Genomic DNA, 15216 nt, shown 5'->3' on the forward strand with positions numbered 1-15216 from the left:
TTGGGGTGTCTGCAAGGGCAGTGGTTGTAATGGGTAGACAAATGGAAGGAGGCTGGTGCCCAGAAATCCATGGTGAGGCCTCCCGTGTGGAGAGGCTTGAGGCCTGTGTTCCCCAGCTTCATTCAGGAAGACAGCTGGTGGCTCCTACAGGAGCCTCTGCTCAGGTCTCTTGAGTTGTGCTGCTCAGCCTGCTCTTCCCCTCCTAATAACTACAGTAAATACACTTTTTTCCTGTGTTTTTTGAAGTGGTAGACATCAGTCTAATTCTCAACACTGTGCTGGTGCTTGTGTTGCTTAAGGACAAAGATGTTTACCTTCTGACCAGTTCAGGGCCTGTCTGAGAACTCAGCAGAAGTTCAGCAAAGTGGGAGGATAGGGCAGTGGCTAAACACTTACCACCACATGTAAGCACCAGAGTTGGAAGCCCTCAAAACCTTTGGTGTGGGACCACCTGAAATTCCAGCCTTGGAGAGCAGAGATGGGATTCCCAGGGCAAGATGGCCAATAAGACTAGCTGTATCAGGCCCATCTGGGTTTGACTAAGAGATCCTGTCTCAGTTATAGAGTGATGGAGGATGATTCCTGATGTGAATGAACCCCAGGCCTTCACGTGCATGCATGCATATTCCTGTGTGTGTGTAGCTCTTGGAGAAGAACCAGGTTTGTCCTGATACCCACATAGTGGCTCACAACTGTCTGTAACTCCAGTTCCAGGGGGTCCAACACCTCTTTCTGTCCTCTGTAGTCACTAGACAAAAGGTGGTATACAAGCATACATTCAGGGAAACACCACACGTAAAATGAAACAATATGTACATTTTGTGCACACTTGCTCTTTCACATGCTCACCAGTGCACTTAGGCTTCTCCAGGCTTCCATCAGTTAGCTCTTGTAACCACTAAGTCCCTTTTGATCTGACACAGCCCCAGCTGCCTTTAGCAAATCCATGTTGTAGAAACTTGCGGGGAAGCAGGTCACAGAAATCTGGTGTGTTTCTCTTCTAGTGTGATTACATTAACGTCCCAACAACGGTGTTCACACCTCTGGAATACGGCTGTTGTGGACTGTCTGAAGAGAAAGCCATTGAAATGTATACGAAGGAGAATCTGGAAGTAAGTCCTTTATAATCAGCCATCTGTCCTTGAAGCCACTTTCTGTGTTGTAACTTTGCAAGTCCCTGTTGTGCTGATGTTAGAGAAATAATCCTCCTACTTGGGAGAGTTTTAAGTGAAAAAACCCTGTCTCACCAGCAAAGTGATAAAAAGAATAGAGCTCTGGTGAGAGGAAGTCAGGTATGTGAGTTAGGACTTTGGAGATGCAGGTATGAAAGGCTCTGGCCCCATGAACTCAGAGGAGCCTCCTCAGGAACATGGCTACCTGAGGGGGGTGGGAGCTGGGGTCAGTAGTATAGGTGTTGTGCTTCATCTCAGGAGGCAGGGCAGCTCTGTGTGCTGATCTGCTAGGTTTGGGGTGACTGTGACACTAGGCAGGAGTCTCAGTAGTCACCTTCTTAGCCCACACAGCAGCTAGTGTGGTACCTTGGGCCAGCAATGCTCTGAATGCTTGAAAATGGAGTTTAGCGAACAGGAGGCTGTTTCTATTTCTGACTAATGGCTGCACAAAGCAAAAGCGACATGTTGGCGTTTCGGGAGCCTGGCTCTAATGCAGCCATCAGTGTGCTCCAGCTGGGACCTGGGGCTTCCGATGCTACAAGCTGCTGCTGCCCGTCAGCTTAGGGGGACTAAAGAGCACAGTGAGGAGTAGGTTTTGTATGGTGTTAATCTCAAACTTCCCCTCTGCTCTAGGTGTATCACACCTTCTTTTGGCCTCTTGAGTGGACAGTTGCTGGCAGAGACAACAACACCTGTTATGCAAAGATAATCTGCAACAAATTTGACAATGTATGTAAACTCTGGGTGTTGTATTGTTTCCTCTTCTACTCCATTTTCTCTAGGGGTTGGGCCCAGAGAGCCTTATTTGGACAAAGCATACCCTCTACCCTGGGCTGCACCTCCAGCCCGACCCACTGAGATTTTAAAATACAGTTTGGATTCTTGCAAGTTGGGTTTTTATGGCATCTTTAAAGAGGGCAGTGAGGGCAGGAGCAAGCTCTCAGCTGTTGCAGAGGCTGGCCCAGGAGCAGGCTCTCAGCTTAGCTGTACCTGTCAGCTGCTGCCCAGAGCCCATAGTTGAACACGGATGATCTAGAACTGGGGCTGCTAACTCTTCGCCTACCACCCAGCACTGTGTATAGTGCATGCTTGTGTGTGTTCATCAGTGGTGTGGCGTGTGTGGGGTGCTGAGGAGAGGCCCGCGGGGAAGCTCCAGGGCAATAGGCAGGTGCTGATGGAGCTTGGGCAGACAGGGATGTCTCCTGTGCCTGGCTCTGTCCCCTCTGTCCCTTCCTCTGTCCTCACAGAGGATCAGAATAGAGGCCAGAATCCAGTGAAAGAGCTTGGCAGTGGACAGCCTGTGGCTGGACACCCTGGACACCCACTGCATGCTGCCCTGCTGGTGGCCGCCACTTGCCATTCCTGAGCTCTGTGGAGTGTCAGGAGCAGGCTCCTGCTCACTGGGACCACAAGTCCTCCTAGGAAGACTATAGGCCTTGGGATTATGCTAGTGTAGGGCCTAATGTGTCATGTTCATGAGGCCCTGTCTCAGTGTAATTCAGAAGTCACAGGTGGGCAAATTGAGTGTGCTAGTAAATTTGAGTGTGAGTTGGTTCTTACCACACATCTACTGACTTCTTTGACAGATCCTGTGAGAGGCTGTTCTCTGCTCAATTCCTTTCCTGTGGGAGATCCTACATATTTTAGCTGTGAACTGCAGGAAGAAAGCTCCCATTAGCTTATGGAATTCTGTGTTCTGTCTCTGTATTAAAGGACCGTGTGATAGGATTTCACCTCCTGGGGCCAAATGCTGGTGAAGTCACACAGGGGTTTGCAGCTGCAATGAAATGTGGGCTTACGAAGCAGCTACTGGATGACACCATTGGAATCCACCCCACCTGTGGTGAGGTAAGGATCAGGAGAGAGAGAGAGAGAGAGAGAGAGAGAGAGAGAGAGAGAGAGAGAGAGAGAGAGAGTGTGTGTGTGTGTGTGTGTGTGTGTGTGTAGGCCCAGGAACAGCCACTGCCCACCTCTTTTGGGTTCAGGGTGTCACACTGACCTGAAGCTTGTCAATAGACTAGGCTTGCTGGCCAGCAAGTCCAGGATGCACCCATCTCTGTCTCCATGACATGGAGATTTTCCGAGCATGTGCTGGCACATTCAACATGGCTTTCAGGGCTTGAACTTGGGTCCTCATGTTGCCAGCTCTTTATCCAGTGGGAGTCTTCCCAGCCCAAAGTGAGGTACAATGGCTTCAAATAGCCCAGCTTCAAAATAGTTATGAAATTCAGGGCCAGAGACTTTTGATTCTAATTTATTTTATATTAGCGACCTAATTTAGTGTGTTCTCTCAGTGCAGCTGGTGCATGTTCTGGTAAAGCAGCAGTAACATTGCCATCTCTTGTCTTCTTTGCAAACAGGTATTTACAACCATGGAAATCACAAAGTCCTCAGGGCTGGACATTACTCAGAAAGGCTGCTGAGGCTAGCCCTGCTGCTGTTGGGTTCCCTGTCACATTCTCACTCTGTACCCATGACATCTGCTTGGGTTCTGGGCTTCCTTCTGGCGTAGAGATGAGAAGGTGGCAGAGGACCAGCAGCAGCAGCATCTGTAGTCTCAGCTGATGGCGTGCAGCAGCCAGGCTGCATCCTTGACGCCTTGGCTCGGAACCTGCAGAGGTGAGCCAAGGCCGACTCCTGCACGTCAGCCTCGACTCCCCCCACAAGCCCTTGGATGGCACAGTGAGCCCACCCCCCTTTCCCAGTTGCCAGTGCTTTGGCCCCTCACTTTGTTTCCATGAAGAGATTATCTTTTTTCAGTTGTGAACTTGTCTGTAAAGAGGCCTGTGTGCCTAGAGTGCGGCCCTTACAGGTCCATGGTGTCTGAGGAGGCAGGTTAGAGCAGTTGGCTGCACAGGCCTCCTGCTAATAGGCCATATGCACTGTATAGCCATTTAAAGGACTATTTAACCTGCTGTCAGAAACCTGACTCATACCGCACTCCTTGCACAGCTTCTAGGGGAGAACCTTGAAGCCATTCTCCTCCTAGCTTATAGTCTAACAGAGCATCACATAGAAGAGAAAAGTCCTGCATTGCTGCCGTTTTCCCATGTCTATCTTCAGATATTAACTATTAAAAAATACGTAACTACAGTTTGTGTGATCTAATTTGTTAAACATAATTTGTTAAACAATTTGTTAAGTCATGATCCATTGAAAAATATTTCATCAAAATTTTAAAAATGTCGATACTGTTTTGTTTCTGAGGCAGAATCTTACGTGGTGTCACAACAAGGCTGTCCTGAAGCTCAAAATCCTCCCCCCTCAGCCTCCTAAAGGCTTGGAGTGCAGGCAGCACCACCACAGCAGGTAGCCCTTCCTCTTTACACACCCATTGCTCAGGTAGTCTGAGCTGACTGATGACAGCACATGTGGTATGGGGAAATCATACTTCAAAGCTGCTGTCTAACCAATGCTCCAAGCACTGGCTGGACCATCGACTAACTGACTGCCAGGTAAGATGTGTGGAGCTCAAAGCTAGTATGTCTGGGCACAGACTGGATGGAGAGGAGGAGGAGGAGGAGGAAGAAGAGGAAGAGGAAGAGAAGAGGGTAGGGCCTGTGTGGAGGGCTTAGGCTGTCCTGACTCTTGACTCCTTTATCCCAGTGTCAGGGACAGACTTCATTCAGATGTCTTTGCATCTAGAATGGCCCATGTGAGAATTCGCTTCTGGGACTGCTTTGCTGGTCTCTCACTTACTGGAAGCACTACCTTGGAATCCTATGGGTACCAGGTCACTTGGACCCAAGGCCACCAGGATCCCTTACCTGTGATCACTTCCCCCTAGTTCACAGGTGGTACATACGGCTGCTGCCCTTTGGGAGCAGTGAGTTCAGAATGCTTACAAATGTGGGCGGCATTAGGCTTATTGTTCTCACAAGGAGATTTAACCCTGGAACATGAAGTGTTGCTTTTGCAGCTGCTTGCTAGGTGATATTCACTTCTGTCCAGTCACTGCCAAGTGTCAGGGAAGCCATGCAGCCAGTTGTGTGGAGAGTAAGATATTGGGTGTGCCCCCACCCCTGAGGCAAACACTGACTAGTGCATAGCCGGTCGTCTTCTTTATTTGCTATGTGTATGTGAGTGTTTTGTTTCATATATGTCTGCACTCCATCTCGCTTTCCCGGGGTGGGTACCTAGTCCTTGGCTTTCCTCACTCTGCAGAGGTCTGTGTTCATCTTCATTTCTGAAGCACATTTGCTGAATAGGGGAATCCAGTTTGACTTGTGTTTCCCATCAACCCTGTAAGGGTTAAGTTCTGGGTCAAGTGGTCCATTACTATTGTGACCTCATCATGCCACAGTGTCGATTTCCTCCCGTGCATGCCTCTCAGTGACACTCTTTAGCTGTTCTTACGACAGTTTAGAGCTCAGCAGCTGGTGCTCCCCTTGGCTCAGGAAGGAAGGAAGGGCCTTGTTCCAGGGTTTCCAGTGGCTACCCGAATCCACAGGCGGGACCAGACCTTGTGCTGTGCACACACACAGGGCCTTTCCCATCCCAAGCAGGCTTCTGTCTTACCATGTCTGCTCTGTAGTTCTTTCTTTTATTTATTTATTTATTTATTTATTTTTTTTTCTTGGTTCTTTTTTTCGGAGCTGGGGACCGAACCCAGGGCCTTGCGCTTCCTAGGTAAGCGCTCTACCACTGAGCTAAATCCCCAGCCCCTGTAGTTCTTTCTTAATTGGTAGTGAACTCTCTGGAGGAAGCTGCTCTGAGGCAAGTGTGACTCCTCAGGGTCACTGCTTCTGGGACAGCAGTAAGCCAGGTGCAGCTGAGAACAAGCATGGTGATACCTCCGCAGCCATCTGATTGGTGGGAAGGAGATACCTACCGTGGAGACTCTGCACAAAGGAAAGACCCACATCCCGGGGCTGGGAGCGGGGAAGGGGTGGGATGGGAGTCTGCTCAGATGAATTGTACATCTCTGGTCTTCCATTTAATATTTTTAGACTGTGGTTAGTGGGTAACTGAAACCTGGGCAAGCAGAACTTCACACAGGGAGTTATGGTGGATTTTTCTTTATTCTTAGTAGCCTTTCTGGGCTTTACTGGGCTTCTAGGATCTGTGAGTTGATGTCTTACCCCAGTTTGGGAAAATTCTCGGCCATTTCTTCATCAAAGACCTTATATGTTTTCTGCTTGTAGACTTCCCGTGTGGATGCACTGGACTTAATTTTCTGTACCTCAGATTCCTTTTGTTCCCACCTTGACTTGGCCCCAGGGAACCCTGTCCCCCAACCTCTTCTTTATCCCATCTCCTCATAAAGCCCTTGCACAGATTTCTCTGGTGTTGCATTGTATCTGTGGGTTTGGGTTTTGCTGGTAGAATCGCCATGATTCTTATATTTTATCTTTCTGTTCAAATTCCTTATATATTCTCATATAGCATCTACCATTCAGGCCATCTGATAGGCTTATAATTTAACGACTCTGTGTCTCAGAGCTCGGCCATCCCTGTCTGGTTCTTACTGAATTTTATTCTCCTGTCTTTGCATACTTCCTAAGTCTGTGTGGGTGTGGCCTAAGGAGGGAGTCTCTGCTCAGGAGATGGTGTTCATGTTCTCTGTTTCATTGTGGATGGCTCAGGACACTGGAGGTGCTCAGCCAGGACTGTGCCCACTGAAGCCCTCATTAGAGCCACCACTCCTGCTCTCCTATTTTGAGGGTGCAGTAGGGCTTAGGATCTGGGGGTACCTCAGTTGGCCTCTGGGTTGTCAGCTGAGCTCTGCTTTCTGATGACAGCTCTCCATGCTTTGTGGTGGTCACTGGATTGTTGTTTCTTTTCTGAACTGCCTCTGATATCCTATGACCCGATGGGCTCTTTCCAGCCAGCTCCATGGCCTGAGCCATCAGCGGCTCACAGCAGGGCATTGTGTAAAGGCAGAGCGCCTTGGAGGGATGTCACTCAGCACTACCTTATCCATAGCCTCCCCGTGGCAGGATGGATGGCAGCGGCCATACCCCTGAAAGTAAGGGCCTTCTCTCCAGCTGGGTGGTCCAGTCATAGGGCGGGCTCCTGGTGGGTCGATGATTAACCCCCGGGTGGATTAAGAATTTGGTGGCATTATTGAGAGACCTGGAGCCTGGAAGATGGAGCCTGGTTGGAGGAAGTAGGGGGGTGAAGTGCACATTTTGTCTCTGCCTCCTCTCCATCTTTTTTCTCTCCCTTCTTCTACCTCCTTTTCCTTTCCCCATCTCCACTGTCTGCCATTGGATAAGCCACTGTTCTGCCACATGCTCCCTGCCATGGTGTTCTGTCTCACCTCACATGGATTCAGAGACAGTAAAGCCAAGTGAGGAGGGGCTGAGAGATCTCTGAACTCAGAGCCAAATATGCTCTAACGCCCCCCCCCCCAGTTTGTCTTTGACGGAAAGGTGGCTTAATACTCCACCCTACCCCAGGGCTCTAGGTACTGTGGCTGTGGTTTCCCCCCCTGCCCTTGGTGGCTTTCTAGGCTTCCACCCCTTTGCCTGCAGGACAGCAGCTGTTGGGTCTCTTCTAGGATGCATTTCAGTTAGGTTTATCTTTGTGCGTTATCCTTGCTCTCTCAAACACTCTGTATTCCTGTCTCTTGGATGGAATTGGTGCCCTCTCCCAACTTCTTCCACTTAAAGCACATTCTCTGAAACACTGCCCTGCTGTACACAAACAACTCCTTACTGTGTGTGATGGCAAAGCCTGGGTGTGTAGCATGCTAGCCTCTGAGGTCCAGGTCCCTTTCTAAGGAATAATCAGAGGCCACCCTGGTGACCATTTCAGGACCCAAGCTATCTCACCTAGTAAAGGAGCATGGAATTTGTATTTTTTTAATGATAAAAGAAAAATTAGGCCACACTAATCTCTAAGTTTTGAATGTTTTTATTTATTATGTATTCTAATTGCATTTATTTATTTATTTATTTATTTATTTATTTATTTATTTATTCACGGTGGGAGTTGGTTATATCCTCCCATTATATGGATTCTGGAGATTGAACTCTGTTCCAGGTAGCCCTGCAGCCACGTCCTCTGCTCTCTTGCTCCTGTTCAGTGCCCAGGGAGATGATCATTGCCAGAGCCCCATCTTCAACCTCCAGTGAGCACCAGGGTTTCCTGGTATTGGAACTGTTTGTGATAAACAATGAAAGGCAGGAGAGAATCTATATTGAAGGATGAAGGGCAGGGGAGGGGCTATGGTCTGTGTTCTGTCAGCAGTGAAGCAGGGCCTCCTACTGTTGCAGTTGCCATCTGAAAATAACCAGGGCCCCTGGTGGCTAAGGAGTCAGTTTTATCTGGGCCTTACTCAGTTGGTAAGGCTTTGGGCTGAATCTGCCACCATCTCCTGCTCCCAAGGTCATCCTGAGTGGTGTGAAGACCATGCATTCAGGACTGTCATATAAGGTAATCATTGGCTAACACACCATTTCAATGTACTTTGAAGGCTATCAGGCCAACCTAGATGTTTTTAGAGAGGGACAGTTGTCTTAGTGAATCAGTCCCTCCCAGTTTCTAGCCACACAGTCTGGCTAGATTTGATACTTAACAATATGTGTGAGTTCCCTCTTTTAACACATCCACAAGCTCCAGATTAGACCTTTAAAGTCCCAAGGCATCCCAAGGCACACCCACCTAATGAAGCCTTGGGCTTGGTGGGACGGAAGTGATAATTATCCCAGATATCTAGGCAGAACCCCAATTCATAGCCATGTCAGAAGATTATAGAGTTAAAAACTGGTCAGAATGAATGGAGTTATGTTCTGAATGTTCTGTGTGCTCATGAAGGGTGCAGCGTCATTGGGTGTCACTGGTCAGAAGCTCCCTGCCTCTGTTCCAGGAGAGAAGCAGGAGCAAGCCTGCCTAACCAGACCTACCTAACCTAACCTCACCTCAGCACAGATGAACCCGGGGAAGTTCAGGCCCTGAGACTTCTAGGCTACCCCATCCTCTGATGGTCACCATTTTAAAGGGTTCAGCATCCCAAAATGAGGTCTAGCCCTTCCAGGGAGCCTGGATACCTGAGCCTGACCACTCCCCCTCCTGATTCCCCTTTATACCACATTGTGGCACCAGAGAGCAGTGAACATTCTGTAAAGCAAAGAAGAAACTCAAGGTCCTGCAAGGGACCTGGGGAAGAGACATCTTCAATCTTGATGGCATTTTACAACCTCCAGTCTCTGCTCATGTCCTCATCAGGGAGGTCTGTAGTCACCCTGCCTCACCTCCTGTGACTTTCCTGACATTGTCTGTAGTGAAGTGTCTCTCTCTGTCATCAATTCTTTTACCCAGGTCAGGGGTCCCAGCTGCTCTGGGTTCTTTTCAGAAAAAAACTTCCCCTGTAATCCGTGTTTTCCTAAAATCACACACACGACCAGATACAAATGGGAAACTATAACCCATCTAGGGGACCTGACAAAAGAACATTGAACACGAATTTCTAGATCAATGATGGCACCACCAGGCAGCTGTGGATCCCACAACCTCACTTTTCAGATGCACAGGCAGCCTTTAATTCACAGTGGAAGCGCCAGCATCTTAGCCTTCACAGTGGCCTAAGAAGGTTACAACCATGTAATTCCGGTTTACAGATAAGCAGGAAAGAGAGGCGAATCACTTTTCCAAGACAACAGAAATAATCAACGGCAGAGTCCGAATTTGAGGCCCTAGGGCTTGGTTCGTTGAATAGGCGGGAGTTTGGGGACGTGGTCAGCTTCTGCTGACTCCGCGCCAGTTAATAGCAACGGTTATTGCTGCGCCAGGATTGAGGTGGCCTTCCCAGCTGGCTCCAGCAGGTGGCGACAAAGCACCGAGCCAAACGTGCTCCTGACCCGGTAGTAGGTTTGGTTTGGCTGAAAATGTAACCGACACTTTGTCAAGGGAGATGCCTTTCTTGAACCCAAATAAAAGTTGCAAATGGGACAGCGACTCTGGGCTAGCAACGAATCTGCCAACATCACATCTGCAGTTAGTCCCAAGAATAGCTGATCTTATGTGGTTTTGGATCTTAGGGTGGATCAAATTCAATTTTCCCCTCAGAACTCTAGGCCTGGAAGTTAGTAGCTGCAGAGCACACTCGCCATGTACTTACAGTAAGAACTTGACAATAGCAGTGATTTTTTTTAACAGCTCAAAGCCCAGTACCATAGGGAAAGAGGGCGGCCCCCTTCACACCCTCCCACCCCCGGTTCATTTGCTCACCCTAACCTGCGAGTGTGCCCCTATGCAGGGTGAGGGGGACTCATACCCTATCCGGTCGCTGTCTCTCTTTCAACATCTCAGAGGGACTCCACATTAGCTAGCCTTGGTTGAGGTTCGCTCCTGTGCTTGGCGGCTGTGGTTACAGGGGCTGCAGTGGTTTTGAGCACTGAACATTCCTTTTCGCAGCAGTTCCTGCTATAGTGAGTCCCGGGCACCCATCGCACAGACAGACACCCGCCTGGGAACAGTGAGGACCCGCTCTCTGCGCACTCAGCTTGGGCGGGTCTGACTCCGGATTTGGTGGAGTCCTTCTGCACCACCAGGTTGGGGAGGACTAAACTGGAGGTGGTGGTAACTTCTTCCAGGAACCCCGAAGGCCATAAGCACAGCAGATCCCACAGGACCTCCCGCAGGGTCTCAGGATGTTCCCTGGACCTCTTCCTCCTGGAGAATCCCATTTTCTCCTCCACTCTCTCCCTCTCTTCCTCTCTCCCCCTTCCCTCCCTCTTCTGGCTAACAGGAATCCCGCTTTATTCTTTCTTCTGCCCAGCCATTGGCTGATCAGCTTTAATTGACAAGGCAGAGAAGAAATGGTGAGCGTGTTCACACAAACTTGAAACAGATAGTTGGAATAAACATTACAATGCCACGTCTGGATTGCGACAAGACCAGGGGCAGAGAAATCAGCATTTGAATAACACAAGGATAACATTTACACAGTGCATAAAACTTTATGTCTGCAAGCCAGCTCTTAAAGACTGAGTTGTCTCTCAGCTCCAATTTTTTATCTTTTGAAAGAAAGGAACCTTTAATTTGTACTTTGTAGCACATTTGGTCTCCATTGTGCACATTTCAACTCTGAGTCCTGCCCATCCTTCCTGTCTATTAATTCTGGTTTTGTTTTTTTTTCCTTCTTTTCCCATTCTCTCAGTTGCAGTGCTAAGTTGCATGCCCCCACCCTGCCCACACAAGCGCACGCGCGCACACACACACACGCAAGCACACACATGTACGTGTACACACACAGGCACGCAGGCACTCACACACACACACAAGCACACACACGCACGTGCACACACATGCATGCAGGCACACACACTTATGAATTTCATTAGCACTGATTTTTCCATATTCCTAGATTTTGGTATTTTGTTTTTATTTCACTTTTATCATAGAATTTTAACTTTTCTCTTTGTTTTTCCTTGATCCTGGGTCACTTCCCCTGGGTCCACCTATCTCTTCTTTTCTCTTTAGGTCCAATGCAGGGCAGCACTGCACTGTACTGTCACCAGTCTCTTCTATCTTACAGCAATGTCTCGGTCTTTCCTTACTTTACAATATCTTGACAGCAGTGCTGGTACTGGTGTGGTGTGGTGTGGTGTGTGTACACACACACACACGCAAGCACACACATGCACGTGCACACACACATGCACGCAGGCACACACACACACACGCAAGCACACACATGCACGTGCACACACACATGCACGCAGGCACACACACACACACACACACACACACACACACTCATGTATTTAGACTTTCCAGAAGCCTGTATAGAAAACATACAATCCAGCTATTATAAGCTATATACCTAGACTGGGTAGATTAACACTATACTAACGTATTCTCCAGCTACAAGACTCTGCTGCTTGCAGTTTCTCCTGGCATCATGGTTCTGCTCAATTTTTACTTCCTCATCTTCCTCCGTCCTCTCTCCTTCCTTCTCCTCCTCCTCCTCCTCCTTCTACCTGCCCCCACTCTTCAAGACCTCCCATCTCACCTTTTCCTTCCATTGCCCAATCATAGCCTCTAGCCTTTGTCTGGCCAGTTAAAATGGGGAAAAGGCTCACATGAGATCACTGGAGTACATGATAGACTGCCTTCATCAGGGAGCAGCATCTCTTGAGGAAGGAGAATTAACATCAGAATATAAATAGCACCAGGGCAACCCACAACGTATCCCCCCTTTTTGTCCAATAAAAAAGGCTCTTTTCAGCAAAACAAGAGGCTGGGGATTGCTTTAGCGATAAACCAGTTCTCGCTGGAGCTTGGGGAAGGAAGTCTCTCTGTGGAGGTCTGAGGGAAGAGCTCGTGCCAGGTAGGTGCTGCACCGTCATCATGCGCAAGGGGGACCCCAACAAGTCGCGGGGCAAGATGTCCTCGTATACCTTCTTCTTCGTTCAGACCTGCGGGAGGAGCACAAGAAAGAGCATCCCGACTCGTCGGTCAACCTCGCCGAGTTCTCGAAGACTTGTACCAAGAGATGGAAGACCTTGTCTGCCAAGGAAAAGTCGAAGTTTGAAGATTTGGCCAAGAACGACAAGGCTCGTTATGACAGGGAGATGATGAACTATGTTCCTCCCAAAGGTGATAAGAAAGGAAAGAAAAAAGATCCAAATGCTCCCAAGAGACCACCGTCTGCCTTCTTCCTGTTTTGCTCTGAACAATGCCCAAAGATCAAAAGTGAACACCCCGGCCTGTCTATTGGAGATTCTGCAAAGAAACTGGGGGAGATGTGGTCTGAGCAATCTACCAAAGATAAACAACCGTATGAGCAGAAAGCAGCTAAACTAAAGGAGAAGCAAGAAAAGGATATCGCTGCGTACCGTGCTGGGGCAAAAGTGAAGTAGGATAGAAGGGTCCTGGTAGGCCAACAGGCTCAAAGGAGAGTGAACCAGAAGGTGAGGAAGAGGAGGAGGGAGAGGAGGGGGAGGAGGGGGAGGAGGAAGAAGAAGCAGAAGATGAAGAGGAGGAAGATGAGGATGAAGAGTAAGTGGCTGTCCTAAAGTGTGGAGTATATGTGCTCAGGCAATTATTTTGCTAAGAATGTGAAATTCAAGTGCAGCTCATTATATTCAGTGTAAAAACTGCAGATTTTTGTATAGCCAATGAGATTCTTTGTAGAGAAAATACTTTTTAAAAAGAGTTTGTAGTTTTTTCAGGAGCTACAACGTACAGTTAGATTTAAAGCTTTTGATGATGAATGTTACTAAATAGTTATGTTACTAAATGTTACTAAATACTAATAGTTTCTTTAATTTCTTATGGTAGCAAAAAAAAACTTCATAGGAATTTGTATTACCAGTAAAAGGAATTTTTTTAGGATGTTGCATTTTTGTTTTTGTTTTTTAAATTTGTAATAAAATAATGTATATTAAAAAAGGCTCTTTTCTCTCAGATATAAATTGAGCACAACCACAACAATTATGTAAGTTATAACATATGACATACACTTAGCATCCAGCCCATCATATTTGCCAGTGTAGATAAAGTACTCTACCATCTATCCTAACTTAAAAGGTTTACAATTCTGTGCCTAAATTGTGTTGATTTTAACTCGTATTTTCATCTGAAATCCATTCTTACAAATCTAGATCATCTTTCTTAATGCTATACCACTCGTTTGGTTATGAGACTATAACTAGTCTTCAATCCCATCAGAGATCTGAGGAGGAATTAAATACTGCCCGAAGCCCAGACCCGGTGAGAGAGAGACCCAACCGCCTGGTCAGGTGGGCACTCCTGAGGCTGCAGAGCGGAAGAGACCACCAACACTGCCCACCCCTGCCCACATCCCTGGCCCAAGAGGAAACTGTATAAGGCCTCTGGGATCCCATGGGGGAGGGCCCAGGAGCGGCAGGACACCTGCCTGAGACACCGCAGGAACCTGAAAGAAACAGACTGGATAAACAGTTCTCTGCACCCAAATCCCGTGGGAGGGAGAGCTAAACCTTCAGAGAGGCAGACAAGCCTGGGAAACCAGAAGAGACTGCTCCCTGCACACACATCTCGGACACCAGAGGAAAAAGCCAAAGACCATCTGGAACCGTGGTGCACTGAAGGCCCGGAAGGGGCGGCACAGGTCTTCCTGGTTGCTGCGGCTGCAGAGAGCCCCTGGGCAGCACCCCACGAGCGAACTTGAGCCTCAGGACCACAGGTAAGACCAAATTTTCTGCTGCAAGAAAGCTGCCTGGTGAACTCAAGACACAGGCCCACAGGAACAGCTGAAGACCTGTAGAGAGGAAAAACTACACGCCCGAAAGCAGAACACTCTGTCCCCATAACTGACTGAAAGAGAGGAAAACAGGTCTACAGCACTCCTGACACACAGGCTTATAGGACAGTCTAGCCACTGTCAGAAATAGCAGAACAAAGTAACACTAGAGATAATCTGATGGCGAGAGGCAAGCGCAGGAACCCAAGCAACAGAAACCAAGACTACATGCCATCATCGGAGCCCAATTCTCCCAGCAAAACAAACATGGAATATCCAAACACACCAGAAAAGCAAGATCTAGTTTCAAAATCATATTTGATCATGATGCTGGAGGACTTCAAGAAAGACATGAAGAACTCCCTTAGAGAAACACAGGAAAACATTAATAAACAAGTAGAAGCCTACAGAGAGGAATCTCAAAAATCCCTGAAAGAATTCCAGGAAAACACAATCAAACAGTTGAAGGAATTAAAAATGGAAATAGAAGCAATCAAGAAAGAACACATGGAAACAACCCTGGATATAGAAAACCAAAAGAAGAGACAAGGAGCTGTAGATACAAGCTTCACCAACAGAATACAAGAGATGGAAGAGAGAATCTCAGGAGCAGAAGATTCCATAGAAATCATTGACTCAACTGTCAAAGATAATGTAAAGCGGAAAAAGCTACTGGTCCAAAACATACAGGAAATCCAGGACTCAATGAGAAGATCAAACCTAAGGATAATAGGTATAGAAGAGAGTGAAGACTCCCAGTTCAAAGGACCAGTAAATATCTTCAACAAAATCATAGAAGAAAACTTCCCTAACCTAAAAAAAGAGATACCCATAGACATACAAGAAGCCTACAGAACTCCAAATAGATTG

General features: G+C 47.8%; 1 protein-coding gene and 1 pseudogene across 2 annotated transcripts in view; both read left to right on the top strand.

Moving 5' to 3' along the window:
* The window catches only part of Txnrd3 (thioredoxin reductase 3), a 39946-nt gene extending 35666 nt beyond the window's left edge, over positions 1 to 4280 (top strand). For both annotated transcript variants that reach the window (NM_001106609.2, NM_001184712.1), the window contains exons 13-16: positions 1005 to 1112; positions 1806 to 1901; positions 2886 to 3020; positions 3533 to 4280. In NM_001106609.2, the coding sequence (NP_001100079.2) occupies positions 1005 to 1112; positions 1806 to 1901; positions 2886 to 3020; positions 3533 to 3601 (408 nt within the window). In that variant the 3' untranslated portion in view covers positions 3602 to 4280. The remainder of the gene's footprint in view (positions 1 to 1004; positions 1113 to 1805; positions 1902 to 2885; positions 3021 to 3532) is intronic.
* A 132-nt stretch (positions 4281 to 4412) lies between these two features.
* Positions 4413 to 14900, top strand: LOC134486611 (high mobility group protein B2-like; annotated as a pseudogene).
* Positions 14901 to 15216: the final 316 nt, after the last annotated feature.

This window comes from Rattus norvegicus, chromosome 4 (assembly GCF_036323735.1).
Source record: "Rattus norvegicus strain BN/NHsdMcwi chromosome 4, GRCr8, whole genome shotgun sequence".
Lineage (NCBI taxonomy): Eukaryota > Metazoa > Chordata > Mammalia > Rodentia > Muridae > Rattus > Rattus norvegicus.